Raw genomic sequence first — 17,940 nt, 5'->3', positions numbered from 1 at the left:
CTGTCTCAGGTTTTAAGTGAGTGTTCTAAGAAGTGCGATGTCTGAATTATGAATTCCACAATTTTAGTTTGGGCTTGAAATACTGTGGCAAAAAGGTGTAAATTAAATAATGAGGTTAACATTGATTGATGGGACTTTTGTCTGCAAGTTTAAAACAGTCATCACTTTTTTCATTGACGATGAGTGATAATTAGTGAGCGACATGGCTATCAACACTTAGCTTAGTCATGAAGGCTTTCACTGCTGATGAAGAGCAGATGGAATACTTAGTATGAATCTTGTTCTAGATTAAATAGTATACTTTGGATTTTTTTCTCCCAGATGTTTAAGGGTATAATTTACTTGAGGCAACAAGGGATAATTAACACACAGTATGTTATTAGAATGCTTTAAGTGCTTTTTAGATGTGAAAATCATTACACAAATCTTTTTCAATTTAATTTTTTTCTTGTGGAAATGTGACAAAACACTGTAATGTGACATATATTTAATGGAACAAGATTTTCTGGAATCATTGCATCAAGGAATGTTCATGATTTTCTTTTTGTTATTTTTATTTATTCATGTTTTTTAAAAAAGCACACACTGTTACAAAGGCACAATTCACTAAGTATCATGCCCAGATTTTTAAAAGCAGTTAGTGATTTTGGTGCCTTATTTTTTGGGTGCTGTACTTGAGACACCTCTAATGAGTCTGATTTGTAGCAGGTGTGATTGATTGAACACCACTTGGACCAATGGGCAGCTTACTTAACAGACCAACCCCTCTCACCATGATGAACAGATGGAGTTGCAGTCAATGAGGGCATTGGTGCCCTCAATATGATCAGGTCTACACTGGCAGAGAAGATTGATGCAAGATACTCAACTCAAGCTATGTGAATTGCGTAGCTGCAGTCATCATCTTGATTCTGATTCAGAATAGCCTTGATTAGTTGACTGTCTTGATTTAGCACCCCACATATTTACCCAGCCTCTGCAGAAAGATAAGAGATTGTGTTATCTGCTGTTGTGAGAGTGTTAACATTTGATTAAGATCTACTGCATGGCAGAATGGAAACTGAGATTTATTTTTCATGTTATAATTTTAAGTCATTGACCAAGTGTTTGGAGCTTGTGTATGAGTGTTTTGTTTTTTATTTTTATACATCAGAATAAAATAAGTACAGGATTACTGTGGATGGCCAAGTCTCCTGCAGATATTCCTTGAGGGAAAGTTCCTTCTTGGTGCCAAGTTTGATTTTCATGTGAATCTCCTTTCTCTAACCTCAACCTCCTTTAATACTTCAAGGCTGTGTCTAGACTGTATCCCTTTTTCGTAAAGGGATGCAAATTAGACATATTGCAATTTCAAATGAAGCAGGGATTTAAATCCCCCCCTGCTTCATTAGCATAAAAATGGCTGCCGCTTTTTTCTGGCTCGGAGCTTTGCAGGAAAAAAGGGCCAGTCTAGACGTGGATCTTTTGGAAAATAAAACCTTTTCTGAAAGATCCCTTATCCCTCATCCCTCATTTTATCCCTAGGTTCCTATGTGGCCTAGGGAATAGGGTGCCCGCTTGGGGAGGACAGGGTCATGGGTTTGCTTCCTGCCTCCCCCGGGGTTGGATTGAGTCATTTTAAGAGGGATAAGGGATCTTTCAGAAAAGGCTTTATTTTCTGAAAGATCCATGTCTAGACAGGCGCTTTTTTCCAGCAAAGCTCCGAGCCGGAAAAAAGCGGCAGCCATTTTTATACTAATGAACTGGGGGGGATTTAAATCCCCGCTTCATTTGCAATTGCGATATGTCTAATTTGAATCCCTTTTATGAAAAAGGGATGCAGTCTAGACACAGCCCAAGATTTTGTTCATGTAACTATAGTTTTATTCCTTTACAATCCTGCTAGAGGGGACTCCACCAGGAGCTATAAGGACAGAAAATTCCAAGCATCAATTACAGTCCAAAGGATAAAAAAATAACTCCAGGAGTGTCCACAAATTTCCCCAATGTTTAGTTGAAACAGTTCTCACCCAAATCTCTGTGATCTAAATTTATGAGTTTTTTTCAAGAAAATGATAACATCTCCATAGCCTCTTCTTCTCTACTCTGAATAGTCTTATGTTCTTCAGCTTGTCATCATAAATAATGCCCTGCAATAGCTTTGTTCACCAGGGAGTCCTCAGCACTGCACTGAGGCTATTTTCAGAATGGAGCAGGGAGGCTCTTCCAGGAATAGGGAGCAGCATGAAGAGAAAAAAAACCCCAAAGAATAAAGTTCATAAGAGGAGGGCAAAGTATAGAGCAGTGGGAACAATGAGCACATCTTCATGTCAGAATAAATACATTCACAAAATTGGAGATGGAGTGGAATGAAAGCCAAGATGTTAACAGGGACCTCTGTATGGACAGCTGTGAAGATGAGATCAATGAGTTTGAAATTACTGGAATGGGACAGAAAAATTATGGAGGAATTTGAAAACTGAAATAAAATGTAGGATTACATAATCAGTGTGGCAGGAAAAGTAGATAACTAGCAAGTTGAATCTTTCCTGGCAAAGGTCTCAGAACCCAACGGAGAATCTGCTGACTTTAACCCAGTTTATTTGCAAACTTCCTCACATCAAATCTACCCATGTGAACCCAAAGTTTTCTCTTCTAAAAATATTTTAATAGGTTTCATAAAATTGGGTGGGAATAGGAGTGACTGAGTCCTGAAAAGTGGAGAGACCTTGTTTTAAAATACAAAAGCTGGATATAACTCTTTTTTTAATATAACATCACACAGATTAATTATAAAGTGTATTTTCTCTGTGCAGAATTATTAGTTTGGAAAAAGCTATTGTATGGAAGTTGAATTTAGAGTAACAATAATCACTCAAATGCATTTTTAGCCAGTGGCTTTCAGTGAATGAAAATTCATAAATATAAAATGAGATTAATATTTTCCCTGAAACAAGTATCTTTTTTTAAAGTTAACCACTTGTGAATAATGTTTCAAATAGATTAAATGGCCCACAGCAAAGAATGTTATTAGCAAGTGTAATTATCTGGTGAGTTTTTTAATTAAGGAGGGTGTGCAGTGCTTAAAGCAGCAGTTGGTTATTTACTCCTTTGAATAGCTTGTTTTATGCTCTTACCAGATGCTGCTCATATTATCTTCACAGCTGGGGTATGGAAATAGACTCAAGTTTCATTGTGGGCCATAGTTAAGGTTGGTTCCATTAGTATGCATCCTTAAACCCCTCTGCAACACGGCCAGCATCTGTTGGAATCATAAACTCCCCTGCTTTCAGCTATCTGCATCATGATGACTTCCTTGGTTAAGATGTGCTCAGTGAGATGGCTACATTAAGAAGAAACTTCCCCTCCCCAATTATAAGAGCACTGTGAGCTTCTGTCTAGTTTTCTACACAGCATATTGCCTTTTGCTTATTTCAATACCTGTGGTAGTAAAGGTGTCTCAGTGAAAGTGGTTTCAGACATAATTCCAGTTTAGGAATGGTACAGTACCTAGAATTCGAAAGAAGTCAAATCATGTGGATATGGCTTGGTGAATAGGTCAATGGAATTTCATTTTACTTGAAAGTGCTGTACAGCGTCTACAGTGGTTCTAAGTGCAGATTCACACTTTCTTGGCTTTCACTATGGCTGATGTCTGCTCTATCTTCTGCCTCTGGTACAGGTAAAAATAACATAAATTATTTTGAACTTCTGGGCTAATGTACAGCTATGTGGTGTCGTAAATTGTGGGCATAATGTCATTAGTGAAATATAGTGGGACTTACAGTGAACATTTATATTGTAACAGGTGTGTTTTGAGGTTCCTGAGAAAAAGTTCTCAGATATTTGATTTTTTTTATCATACTATCAATATTTCAAGAAAATGTCTCAGAAAACATATATATTTGCTGTATTTACAAATGATTTTTTTCTTTAGGAAATGCTTCCAGACTGCTCACTTTTACTTAGAAGATAACACATCACCTAGAGTGATTTCCACTCCTACTGCACCAGTCTTCCCAGTTTTAGGTAACTTGTTTTGGAATATTTTGTGAATTATTGGTTGTAATTGAAAAATATGGTGAATGTTAAAGTGTACTGTCATTAAACTGTGTGGTAAGTGGCTTTTGGGTCAATAACCATTCCTCATACACAGTCCCAAAGCTATAAACATGATTTGATTCACCACTCCAGAGTATAAGTATTTGAAATTTGCACCCCCATGTATTCATGGAGACAGCTATACTTCGAGGGAAGGTCTCCCCTTAAGGGTGTCAGACAATGCCAATAGGCTCACCTGAATATTCTGTGGGAATAAAGCACCTTTAAATTATAGCCAGGGCTCTATCAGACTCCCTCCCCTGTGACAGAGGCTGCTAGGGAGATGTACTGAACAAAACTTTCTGCTAACATCTGTGAACCATATTCTGTATGTCATTCTATAAGTAGTGCCACTGAAAACTGAATCATTATTTGAGGAGTAAGAAACTACTTAGAGTAAGTAAGGATAAAATCTGTCCCATATAGGTTACTAATAAATAGATTTTATTTATTAAATCTCAAGTATTTGATTGCTATTTATAACTGAAAAGTAGATATTTTTAAAGTGTTCCTTCTAAATCCAGCAATGTGAGAGGAGCATACCATTTTAAATGGCTAATCACAAAACTAATAGGTATAGCTCAGGAAATTCAAAGAATTCTCTAAAGTGATCTAAGAATGAATTTCATGCAGTAGTTCCCATTTTTGTTTGTTTCATTTATTTACTTTGGGTCATCCATTGACAACTTTTGTTAGTATAGTTAATTACATTGTTTAACAGTGGCATTGTGTTTGTTTTTACAATCTATACTTATCAATTCAGTATAAGAAGATACAGTGTTCCACTGTCGGGGAGGTGAAGTTGGGGATTGCATCCACAGTTGTTGTGTAGTTCATATGTATGTTTTGATATTGGGGATTTTATACTAAAAATAGTAATTAATGCTAATTTAAAACAAGTGAAAAGAACCTTTTAAAGTAACAAAAATATACAGAACTTTTTGTGGGAAGGTTAGAAATAATTAGGAATAATGCTCACCTACTTTGTTGTGATAGATTTTTTAACTGAGCAAGTTTTAGATTTTCCAATGCAAATGGGCTTTTTTTAAGCATTGCATTTTTAGATCTATTAACATATTTTGTAAGACTACTCAATACACTGTATGTGAGAGGCTCATAGCAGCATAATGTAGGTAAAAATGTTTGAGCCGGAAAAGCACTATGCAATTGCTAAGTATTATTTTTACTAGCTGAGCCCCAACTTATGACTGTGGTATAGTGGGCTGTGGGGCGGCAGAGATGGGAATGGGAGGATGTGGTAGGAAGTGAGGCAGGCGAGCTGGCAGCATGGGGGGCAGGTATGCGGGGCAGGCATGGGGGAGAGAGCAGGGCACAGGAAGACCTCGGGGGGGGGGAGAGGAAGGGTTGGGTGGGGCGCAGTAGGCAAGGATTTACCGCCAGCACCACCACTCGCAGCATCTCCCGCTTCTCTTTGTCCCTGGGCTTGATGTGCCACTCGGAGAAGCGTGGCAGCCGCTGCTTGAAGGCTGCAAGGTGCTGTCCCCCTTCCATGCTCTGCTGTCCCCACCACCTCCACCTTCCAGACAGGTTACAGGAGTAGCACAGGACCCCAGTCTGTGAGCTGCCCACCCCAGCATGCACACGTCTGCATAGTGTCACCACCACCACTAGCTCTCCACTTCACCTGCCGTCCACTTGCTGGTGTGGCGCCGAGCCAATGGCAGCCCGAGGGGAGGGGCCCTGGCCATGCTTATCACTTCTCACTCATTTTGACACTTTCTAGGAACTTCCTAAGTCTTCTCAAATATTCTCTGTGACAGACGGTGTTACGGACACCTCTCCTTTTATAATAGTATACAGATTAGAACTGAATGCAAACACTCCATACATTTCTATTGCGTATTCTGTATTCCTTCTATGCATTCTCATTGGGATCCGCGGGAGTTCCACATGCCTGAGAGATACAGAATGTTCCCTAGAGATCTTTAACATGAATCAGGCAACTCTGGGTTTTCGGGATGGGACCTGGGGACTAGTCCAATCATTTGGACAGTGCCGATGATGCCTGTAAACTAACAAAAAGGCCTACTCCTGGAGTCAGAACTAGCCGGAGGACAACTCAGCCCTGCCCATAAAAAACAAATGTGAGCAACTGCCTTTCTCCTTTACTGTCTATGTTCCAGTTTTGCCCTGCCCTCTCCAGCCATTACACATCTCTAGCTAAAGCAGCCTGATGGAAAGGTGCCAAAGAGGCAGTAAATGTTGAGTTGTTTGTTTCCAAACTTGATTTGTTTTAAGATTAGGACTCAAGAGGTTGCCAAACTCCAGGAATACTGAAAATATTTTTATATAGATAGAATAAGAGGTCTGGTTGGCACGTGCTAGTTTTGTTGCCACTTTTAAAAATATTATTTTTCCCTCCTCAGGCCCCTGTGGTCATGGTCATAAATTGGCAATATTTTTGTCTGAGGTTTGGTCCTATGTTCATTGTAGTCAATGAGAGTTTTATTACTGAATTCAATTCATGCATTGTCAGACTGTATCTGAGGAAGATTTAACAATAGTTTGTGTGTGAGAATATTTGTGCTTGTTTCTATGTTCTGAGCTCATTGTAAAATTTACTTCATGCCAGAATCCTTCACCTACACTTGAAGGATGGTATTACACATTTGTGCTGTTTTTCTTAGGCTTGACTGCCTAATTCAATTTTAGTATTCGTGTCCATTCATGTAAGGAAAGAGCAGATGGATCTCAATACAAATCAACAAATTCTTGGTAACTGAAGCCTAAAAATATTAGGTGTCCTAAATGATGAACATCTGTTACTGTAAATAGCTGGTCTTTATGCAGTGTTATTGATGTTTCCTTACCATATAAAAGGTTATGAAATTGCATATTGTGAAATAGTCATATGTTTAATCTATAAAAAGCTTTCAATGGAAAAAAGTCTCTCCCTTTTAGAGCCAAAACAAGTTAAAATAATGTGTCCCTTTAACAATGAATTAACAGAACAGATGATTTTATTTACAAAGCATATTTCTTTGGAGACCTGCAGATTAAAAATCCTGAAGATTTGTTACATGATCCTTAATGAATATTCTGCACATAATTTTTTTTGTATTTACATAAAGAATGAAAGTGAGGTTCTCAAATGAAAACATCAGCCTGAAAATTCTGATTACAGCATGTTAAGTGCAAAATGAAAAGCCCATCAATATCAATTTGTCATATTTACAAATATTTTATTCGTGGTATCCAGAAAGTTTTCCTGATGTATCTAATTCTCATTAATGGTGATGACACTTTTCTCTGAGGAAAAAACAAACTTTGGTGAAGAATTGCACTATAAGTCCATGATCCTGAGAATTTCAGATGCTAAAAATTTCTCAGGATGACACACAAAATTAGTACCTATAATTACAACTACAGAAACTTATTATGGTACAAAACATTTAAAAAAAAAATTCTTGCATGAGTGATTTGTCTAGGGATGAGAGAGAGAATAAAAATTACCTTGACACTAGCATTGATACTCACACTTTAACACAGTCTCTGTCATAATAGTGGCTTAATTTCCTAGTCTGGGATCCATATGCCTGGCCCCACATGCCCAATATAACACCACTCAAAGCCAATCATTCTGACTCCAGAATCTAGTCATACCTTCTACTGTTCTCCGCCAGCATTACTAAAGAACTATATTCCTGCTGTATCATTTTAAACCAGCTCCAGCAACTCGCTGAAACTCTTACCTCTCTTTCACTTCAGTAAGAGTAGAGAGCTCTCTTCCATTTCTAGTCTCAGCATTTTGCAGGATAAGCCCCAGTGATCGTGGGTAAGCAGACATAAGGAAAAAAGAGAACTTTCAATGGTGGAGGAAGATATGGATGAGGAAGTTGTATGCCTTATTTCATAGTAGGCCTTAGCAAAACTTGTGTGTCTAGACTACATGGCTCCATCGATCAGCTGTTTGTTGGCATAGTGCAGCAGTCTAGACTGGGATCTGCCAACCCCAGAACCCTTCGTTGGCAGATCCTTTATGCCTCGTGAAATGGATTATGATTTTAAGAAGACGACAAATACCAAAAGCTATACACGCTGCATGTTTAATTTGGGGATTTTATATAATTTGCCTAAATATAAATCTTGTTATAGATCACTCTGGGTTATTATCCTTCACAAATGTCTTTTTCCTTTTCCCACCCTAAGATGATGTTGGAGCAATTCCAATAAAACATTTTCCAAAACATGTTGCAGACTTACATGCAAGTAATGGTTTTACCGAAGAGTTTGAGGTATGGCTTTATGTTTTTCTTTTAAAGAAAGGCTACAAATATTGTCAGATTGAAATTAATTTGAAAACAAAGAATATAATGTATGACGGGATCTTGATTCTGGAACCAATCCTGTAAATATTTATGGGAATGCATATCTTGAACCCACTGCACTACTAATTTGTGTAAAGCTAAGAATATACATAAGTGTTGACAAACTTTTAGAAAGGTACCTACTCAGACTTGTGATTAGCAAGTGAACTGATGCATAGTCTTGGTATATGATAGTGAGAACTTTCAGATTAATCTCACAGCACATGTAATTCATTATGTGTTTCATTCACAACACTGAAAAACATCATCACATAATTCATTAATTATGCCCTATGTAACTAATGAATTTCAGTGCATGATAAAATACTTGCATGTATTTCATGAACAAGCTTTTGTTAAGTTACATTTCCCTTATCTAATTAAAAATTTTTAAAATCAAAATAGACAATTTCACGTGTATTGGCAAAGCTCTACTGTTAAAAATCTTGTGTGTATTCACAAACAAAAAAATGTGTGGAGGCACAGTTAAGGTTGTAAATAAATCATCTGTAATTATTATTATTATCTAAATAATATTAGAATGTTACAATTACATCAACAGTGTTTGAAAATGTGGACATTCGTTGTTAATCACCCTTTGCTTTGTTGTGTTTCCCCTACCCATTCACAATATATGGGGTGGGGGCGAAATTCCTATGCTCACCTGATCTACCCCATAAACATTTCTTGTATGTGCCACAAGACAACACTGAATGTATATGGCCTATAGGTAGGTTTAGCAGAATTCAAATTTTTGGCCAAGGATCTGGTTTGTATCTCACCACAAATAGGAAGACCACATACAAAAAAGACTCTTGACTATCCTCCATCTCTGTTTCCCACTGTCATCCAGAGACTATAATATAGACCACTAGCAGACTTACCCGATATTGCCTGGATCCTTCAGGGCAGGGCCTTGGGGATGTGTGTGGGGTTGGGGGGGGGGTGTTGCTGGAGGCCAGGGGCATGCTCTCTCACCCCCAGATCATCCCCCAGACCATCCAGAGCCTGTTCTCTCCCCTCCCCTATCCTTCTGAGACAAACCCTAAAAAGATGTTGTACAGAATATATGATTCAAAAACAGCATTTTTACTCATAGCATGGTTGTAGATAGGAGTGAGACCCTAATCTACCTATCTGTTCTCCTGTTTATAAAATTCCCCATAATATGTGCCCTGACTTTCTGCTCCTGGAGAACTTACAAGATATGCAAGACTCTAAACAAATGTTATTATCTTTGCTGTGTGGACAGAAATTAGCTTTTTCAGTTTTTAATTCCTATTACTATAAAACAAATTCTATTTAAAATCAAATTTACTAGGTCATTAGGCTGTAACCATGACTAGTAACCATGTCTCTTATTTTTAATTTTTAGAAAGCCTAAAAGGAAGATGTTTTGACCATAAAATGAGTCCCAACACATTACAGGAAACATGACAGTACTGTTTTTAAATGAATGGAATTTATTTCCTGTCTAAGAAGGTGTCCCTAATATAGAAGATTGACCCTCCTATTTAACTGAAGCATTGCTTAAAATAAAATTTGAATTAAATGCTGAGAATACTGTGGTGGATTTTTAAGGGCCTGCTCATGTTACCCTTATTCATCAAGGTAGTCCTTAGGCATGCGTTAGGCTCAGTGAGACTTTGTATGAGTGAAAGTTGTAGTTTAGAATCTGAAACTGTCAGTTTATAGTCACATGAAGATGTAAAGATGCACAATCCTGCTCCCATGGAAATCAATTGAGGTTTTCCAGTTCACTTCAATGACAGTAAGAAAAAGTCTGTACAAACTTGACTCAGCTCATGGACCAATAGCTAAAGGCCTCTGTCTTGTCAATGAGATGATGCATGCATAATTATTTGCAAATCCAGAGTCTAAGACTGAGACAAGTCACTGAGATACAAATATATTCCAGTCTTTGTTATGAAAGTTAATTCAAGTTCAGAATTTCTCATTTATTTTATTTGCATGCATTATGTCAAAATATTCAATGTTATTGCTATGTTATAAACACATATATTTCATGAACATAATTGTTTTCCATTGTAATTATAAATGTATAAACACTTCTATCCATTTGTTGTGTGCTGTGAAATTTGATTTCTTTACTTTTTTTGCATTCATTCCCTCATTAGACACTGAAAGAGTTTTACCAGGTAAGGATTATTTCACTGCATTTTTTTTAGCAAAAAACTAGTTGTAAGATATCATAGATAGTTTGGTATGCAGTTGTGGTTTTTCATGTTGATTTATTACATTTTAAGATATTGCATGTCAGTTAATATTTATTACAATAGCATATCCACATTTTCTTTTCAGGAAATCCAGAGCTGTACTGTAGATCTTGGCATTACTTCAGACAGCTCTAATCACCCAGACAACAAGAATAAAAATCGATATATAAATATTGTTGCTTGTAAGTAAACACACTTGATTATGTATTTTAGAGGTCAATGTAGAGAAGTGCATACTTCTGTATTATCACAGCAGGAAAAAATCACTTTGGTCTGAAAAGTATTGGGTCCATTCAGGTGAAGTGTTCTGTGAGTTACAGAACAGATTTTTCATATCTTTTCAAATTATTCCTTTGAAATTCTGCTGCCCTACTAAGATTTGATAGCAAAACCTAGGTAGCCTTCTGTGACAAAACAAAAAGAAATCGGAGACTTCATTACAATGCCATTATAAAGCCAAAGAAGCTATGTTTTGATTATCAAAGTTAATCCATCTTTGAGCTGAAATAATGATGATTTTATCCTCTTTAGCAATCTGCAGAATCCCAGAATCTCTAGTTGCTGCTCACACAGAAATATAAATTTATCAATTTTTAAGATGTATGTGCCCAGTCACTGGATATAAATCACTTTCATTAGCTGAGACACTTGGAGTATGTCTACACAGCAGGGCAAAACTCAAATTAAGCTACAACATAACTTGACTCGTCAATTGCGTAGCTGAAGTCGAAATAGCTTAACTCAGCTTTTGGTGCTGTCTACACAGCAAGAAGTTGAAGGAAGAACACTTTTCCTTCAATTTCCCTTACTCCTTGTAAAATGAAGGTTACAGGAATTGGAGTAAGAAGTTCTCCAGCTCGCCATTATTTTGAACACACACTATGTTGTTTCGGAATAACGTCAGCTAAATTCTTAAATGACTTATCTATATTTAGCTCTTTAATCTTTCTTTAATGTCAATCCTTTCTTTACTGTCTCTGGTCTATCCATATTTTTCTGGTAATAACGCACTCAGAAGTAAATACAGTGTTCCAAGTGCAGAGGCAGCAAAGCTGGGTAGGTAATAGGACCAATTCAACAGGAAATAAATTTCACCCCAGAAAAAATGAAGTTCACTGAGGATTCACCTTAACAGAGGAAAGGTTACCAATATTTGCACTCTCATTCTCCCCATTGCTACACATACTTTGTAGGAGCACTACCCATGTGATTTTGGTTATTTCCTGAGAGGTGCTCAGATACTAGAGTGATATATGGCACTATGAGAGTCCATATAGGCCTCAGAGGATACATTCTCTGACCATCTAGCTCTACATCTTTCCATTCCACATGTGCATCCAAGAGGATGATCAACTTTTTCCTTTCTTTAGGAGATATGTGTTTCTGATTTCTCAAGCCAAGTCCCAGATGTATTTCTTGTATTTCTACTTGTTTTCAGATTGTATTTCTACAGCTGAAATTTTGAATCTGATTCATATTAAAGCATATATGATTGTTGATGTATTTCCCATATAAATATTCTAAAATTCAATTAATATCTTTCTCTGTTAAAGGTTTCTTAAATAAAAATAAGCCTACTTGCTAGAGTGCTGTGTTTATTTTTATTTGTTTTATTGCAGATGATCATAGTAGGGTTAAGCTTGCACAACTTGCAGAAAAGGACGGAAGACTTACTGATTACATCAATGCCAACTATGTTGATGTAAGTACATTTATATATCAATTAATCTGGCAGGTATCTCTGACACAGTAGAGGCACTGAGTCATCTAGGTTTCTTAAGCAATGGATTATTTTTAAATATGTATGCACACAACAATATAAAAAGCTTCTTTAGTAGGAGCGTCTTTAAGGATCTGACTTAAATCCACAGACCATCAATAGGAAGATAAATCTCAGATTCTGTCTTGAACACATGTTCTTGTATTCAGTTATTGTAGAGGTTTCAGAACAGCTGATGATTTTATATACCATAAATTATGTAGTACAACAGTACAGAGTGAGTATTTCAGTTCTGAATTTCTGTATTTTTATATACTTTTAGTTGATAATTAATTCTTCCATCTGGGATAATCTCATGAGATGTGTATGCCGTTCAGATGATGGTCTCAGGGGGACAGCCCTTTTTCAGTTTTAGTACCCCATTCTTTAAACCCGTTATACGTGAACTGATACTGCTTTATTTCATACAGTAATATAACAGGTCTTTTTGTCAGTGTTCTACCAGAACATACAGTAATCCAATACACAGTAAGATATTCCCTTTGCTGGAATTTTGCATATTAACATAATAATTCCATTCACATTTTATCTGGTACCACAGGTTTTATGTGAATGAAATCATTACACATAAAAAAATACCTGAACCTGAGTGAAGTTTTCTATTGTATCCGGATATATTAAATGTCATGTACTCTACACAACTTCCCTTTTCACACTAAATATACATTAACAAGTGTCATTTGTTATATTTTAATTTAGGGCTACAACAAGCCAAAAGCTTACATTGCTGCTCAAGGACCTTTAAAATCAACAGCAGAAGATTTCTGGAGAATGATTTGGGAACATAATGTGGAAGTCATTGTGATGATAACTAATCTTGTTGAGAAAGGAAGGGTAGGAATGCATTTCTTTATATTGTCTCCACCAAAACCAAATGGTTCCTACATATACAGCCTACATACATTTACAATTTGTGATTAGACTCCTATCAAATATTCTATACAAAGGGGAAGTTGCAATAACATTTATATGCATCTTTCAAAATATAGTCGAAAAGAAAATATTATAGAACATAATAGAAATGGGAGTCATAAAGCTGAATCTTAGAATCTGTGTAAACTAAGTTGGAAGTAATAAATATAGTTTCATGACTAACAAGGTGTCATCTTCTGATATCCATCACTGATTAACAGAAAGAAGAGATTTCCCAGAGATTTCCTAAATTAACATAAACATTTCATTAGAAAAGTAACAAAAAAGCATAAGCGTGTGAGCTATTATAATCTCCAAGCATTATGTGTATGAAAAAAAATTATAAATGTCTCTTAAAATTTAATAATTGCAAAAGCAAATGTATAATAACCTAAAATTATAAGAATAACTTTATTAACAATCATTTTGGCATTTGGTAAGAACTGTTTAGGTCTATTCTCTCCAGGCCCTACAGCCACCCCGGATGGTGAGGTATGCAAGACATAAAATCATCACTGAAAATTTGAAGCTGATACAAAATTTGGGGGATTGATAAATAATGCAGAGGACAGGGCACTTATAGACCATCTGGAATATTTGTTAAACTGTGCACAAGAAAACAATATGTATTTTAGTATGACTAGATGTAAATGTATATGTCTATGAACAAAGAATGTGGGCCATAATAACAGGATGGGGGAGGGGGGTCTTTACCCTGGGAACCAATGACTCTGAAAAAAAATTGGGAGTCATGGTGGATAATCAGCTGGTCACGAGCTCCCACTATGACACTGTGGCCAAAAGGGTTAATCTATACCTGGGATCCATTAATTGGTAATCTTGAGTAGGACCAGAGAGCTTATTTTAACTCTGAATTTGGCACAGGTATGACTGCTGATAGACTACTGTGTACAGTTCCCATGCCCATAATTTAAAAAGGTTGTTGATAAATTGGAGAGGATTCAGAGAAAAGGCATGAGAATGGTTAAAGTATGGAAAACATATAGAATCTAGGAGCTCAGCCTATGTAGCTTTACAAAGAGAAGGTTAAGAGGTGACTCATTACAGCCTCAATGTATCTGCATAGGAAAATATTTAATAATGGTCACTTCAATCTAGTAGACAAGGTATAAAATGACCCAGTGGCTAGAAGCTGAAACTCACAAATTCACACAGGAAATAAGTTGTACATTTCTAACAGTGAAAGTAATTGCCCATTGGAACAATTTCCAAACGTTGTGGTGTATTTTTAAATCAAGGCCATTTTTAAATCCCAGTTGGATGTTAGTCTAAAAGAAATGCTCCTGGAAATATTCTGGGGAAGTTCTGTGGCCTGTGTTGTATATGAGTCCAACTAGATAATCTCATTGGTCCCCTTTCTGGCCTTGGGCTCCCTAATGAGCAAGGCCTGCTTCTTTGGCAAAGGTTAAATTCAGTGACCACTTGCCACTAAAATTTCACCTGGTGCATAGATATGGTGGAGAAGTCAGTAGCAGAGATAACTCAGCCGTGGAGATGCTGCTAACCGTGGAGATGTTCCTTGTAATTGATGCAGAGGGATTTATCCTGTCCAGCATCTTCTCAGGGTCCTGACCTATTCTGTAATTGTAGACTCCATTTCTCCAACAGATAGCCATCCTCACACACCTGAGGGAAGAACTGCAGGCACCACAAATATACTTTCCCTTTCTACAGATTCTTCTTTGTCTGGTGGACATCATTCTAGCTTCTGAAAGAAATGCAAAGCCCAACTTTGAGATTCAAAATAAACACTAAGCATTTTAGGCTGTTAAGAGGATAGCAGAGATGCCCAGGCACAGAATAAAGGACAAATTCTACCTTTGTTATGTGTCCATGGAGTTCCCCGCTTCTGCAGATGATAGTTCCCTGAAATTTGCTCATTTTAACCCTGAAGTATGACACTGTGTTCTCTCTTCATGACAGAGAAAGTGTGACCAGTACTGGCCTGCTGATGGTAGCGAAGAATATGGAAACTTTTTGGTCACTCAGAAGAGTGTTCATGTGCTTGCCTACTACACTGTGAGGAATTTTACTATTAGAAACATCAAAATAAAAAAGGTTGGTAAAATCTCAAAAGCATATCCTGGACTCAGAGTTGTTTTATGATTTTCAGAACCTTTAAAAATAATTGTAATGTCAATTTGTTTTCATACAGATTTAGTGCTGACTCCTTCAGCCCCTACCCAAGCAAAACTCTCATTGTTTTCACAGTGAGTTTTACCTGAGTGCTCTCTGGATGCATAGTTTATGGCCTCCCAGCTGTATAATACCCAGTTAGACACATAATTAAAATTGCAATTGAGGCCACACATCATGCTCTTAGGGTACGTCTAGACTACATGCCTCTGGTGACAGAGGCATGTAGATTAGGCTACCCAGCATAGGAAAATGAAGCAGCGATTTAAATAATCGCTGCTTCATTTATATTTAAATGGCTGCCACACTGTGCCGATCAGCTGTTTGTCGGCTCAGCGCGGTAGTCTGGACACTCCGCAGTCGACATTGAAGGCATTTGTCGACCTTCCAGGTATGCCTCCTAGGATGAGGTTTACCTGGGAGGTTGACAAATGCATTTTATGTCGACCGCAGAACGTCCTGACTACCACGCTGAGCCAACAAACAGCTGATCAGCTCAGCGTGGCAGCCATTATTATTATTTAAATTGCCACTTCATTTTCCTATGCCAGGTAGTCTAATCTACATGCCTTTAGCAACAGTGACATGTAGTCTAGACGTACCCTTAGAGAGCAAGTTGATTGAAGGCAGTAAAACCCCCTGTAGGGGAAGAACTATGGTCATACCAGTCTGTTGCTGTGGACATCACTTAGACTTAAGGTGGAATTCTCAGGATGGAAAAACTAACAGAAAAGTAGAAAGATTGAAATAATCTTGCTCAGTAATGTTTGCCCCATCTCTAGGGCTAGATGATTCAAGTTAAGAGGAAGACTTGTTCTAGGGAGAGGGAGGAGATATACTTGTTTGAACAATCTTGTGGTAATACACACTTAGGGCATGTCTACACTACGTGGAAGATCGACGCTGCTGCTGTCAATCTTCTGGGGTTTGATTTAGTTAGTTTAGTACAGACCCACTAGATTGAACTGAAAGGGCTCCTGCTCCTCGTGAGGAGTAAGGGAAGCTGATAGGAGCATTTGCTCCCGTTGGCCTCCTGCTATGTGGATGGCACAGAAATGCAATGTAAGATACATCAACTCCAGCTACGTAGTTTACATATCTTTGATCTTCCCATGTAGGATAGACCAGGCCTTAGACCAATGTAAATCAGGAGTAGCCCAAATGAATTCAAAGAGATCAAAGCCTGCTCCATTGAAGCCAAAGGCAACATGCGTATTGACTCACTAAAGTAATTTTAAAAAGTCCCTCGTGTTCTTATAAGGAAGGCACAATTTGGCCATTATAATACATATAACTATGATTCACTACTAGTATTCTTAAGATCTGGCATGCTTTATTCTGAAAAGTGACTATGTTAATTCAGTTGCAAAATAGAATATTAGGCATATGAAGAAAACAAAAGACGGCCTTTCTTTGGCTTGGCCTATTAACATATATAACTATTTTCTGTTTCAGGGTTCCCAGAAAGGAAGGTCCAGTGGACGTGTAGTTACTCAATACCATTATACCCAGTGGCCTGATATGGGTGTTCCAGAATATACACTCCCCGTCCTCACATTTGTGCGAAAAGCGTCATATGCTAAGCGTCATGCTGTGGGGCCAGTTGTGGTTCATTGCAGGTATGGTTTTTACTTATTGCTTGTTTGCTCAAAAAATAATTTTTCAATGGCATTTTAGGCCGAATTTCACATGAATATTTAATAATTACTGATGAAAGAACACATTTTTTTCATCTAATAGTTACAGCTTTAAGGTTGAGTAATCAGGTGGATGTTCCAGCACTATGTATTGCCTGGTGACTGTAAACAATGTGATGCTACACTGTGCTACACTTTTTTTTTCAAATTACTTTTCTTTTGCGTGTATATATTGCTGTTTGGGTATCCAAGGGCTTTTCTGATACATATATTGCAGCAACTGTTTCAATTCTGTCAAAAACATATATTATACATTTTTCAGCTAACATGGTCTTTGGTACAGAGTTGCAGTTGAAAGGTGTAGTTCTAAATGGAGACTGCAAAAAAGAAGACTAAATATGCTACCTGCTGAACAGCAGCTCTATTGATTGTATCATGACTCTTGTGTTCTATCAATGGTTTGTAATAGAGGGAAAATACTTGAGTTCTGATTGAGCTATAAGTTTTAGGCAAAGGTTCTGGTAATGCTCACTGAGACAGAAGCAGCCCAGGAAGGTTGCTTTAAAGGGGCTTATAGGACCTGGGATTACTTCCCAGCACCAGTGAAGTATAAAGTTACTGGAAAATATATAAGCAGGTTCTGGTTTCCCACTATAGTAACTCATCTTTAATGGAACGTTTGACAAGAGAAGCTCATGAATTCTGTCCTTCTGGGGCTGAGACTGAAGAAGCCAACAGGTAAAGTTGCCATAGAAATGCTACAGATATTTTGTTTCGGGATGATCTAATTCTACCGAAACATTTTTTGT

At 37.3% G+C, this 17,940-nt stretch overlaps 1 protein-coding gene across 4 annotated transcripts in view; it reads left to right on the top strand.

Moving 5' to 3' along the window:
* PTPRZ1 (protein tyrosine phosphatase receptor type Z1) overlaps positions 1–17,940 on the top strand; it is a 194,457-nt gene that overhangs the window by 159,406 nt on the left and 17,111 nt on the right. For 2 of the 4 annotated variants that reach the window (XM_014573372.3, XM_014573369.3), the window contains exons 14-22: positions 3,917–4,008; positions 8,251–8,336; positions 10,547–10,567; positions 10,731–10,827; positions 12,265–12,347; positions 13,125–13,259; positions 15,282–15,416; positions 16,950–17,113; positions 17,789–17,869. In XM_014573372.3, coding sequence (XP_014428858.2) covers positions 3,917–4,008; positions 8,251–8,336; positions 10,547–10,567; positions 10,731–10,827; positions 12,265–12,347; positions 13,125–13,259; positions 15,282–15,416; positions 16,950–17,113; positions 17,789–17,869 — 894 coding nt within the window. The remainder of the gene's footprint in view (positions 1–3,916; positions 4,009–8,250; positions 8,337–10,546; positions 10,568–10,730; positions 10,828–12,264; positions 12,348–13,124; positions 13,260–15,281; positions 15,417–16,949; positions 17,114–17,788; positions 17,870–17,940) is intronic. The other 2 variants (XM_014573371.3, XM_014573374.3) reach the window with 1 other exon arrangement.

Source organism: Pelodiscus sinensis, chromosome 1 (genome assembly GCF_049634645.1).
Source record: "Pelodiscus sinensis isolate JC-2024 chromosome 1, ASM4963464v1, whole genome shotgun sequence".
NCBI classification, from domain to species: domain Eukaryota; kingdom Metazoa; phylum Chordata; order Testudines; family Trionychidae; genus Pelodiscus; species Pelodiscus sinensis.
Note: the sequence above shows the minus strand (reverse complement) of the source record. Positions and strands in the feature narration are given on the sequence as shown.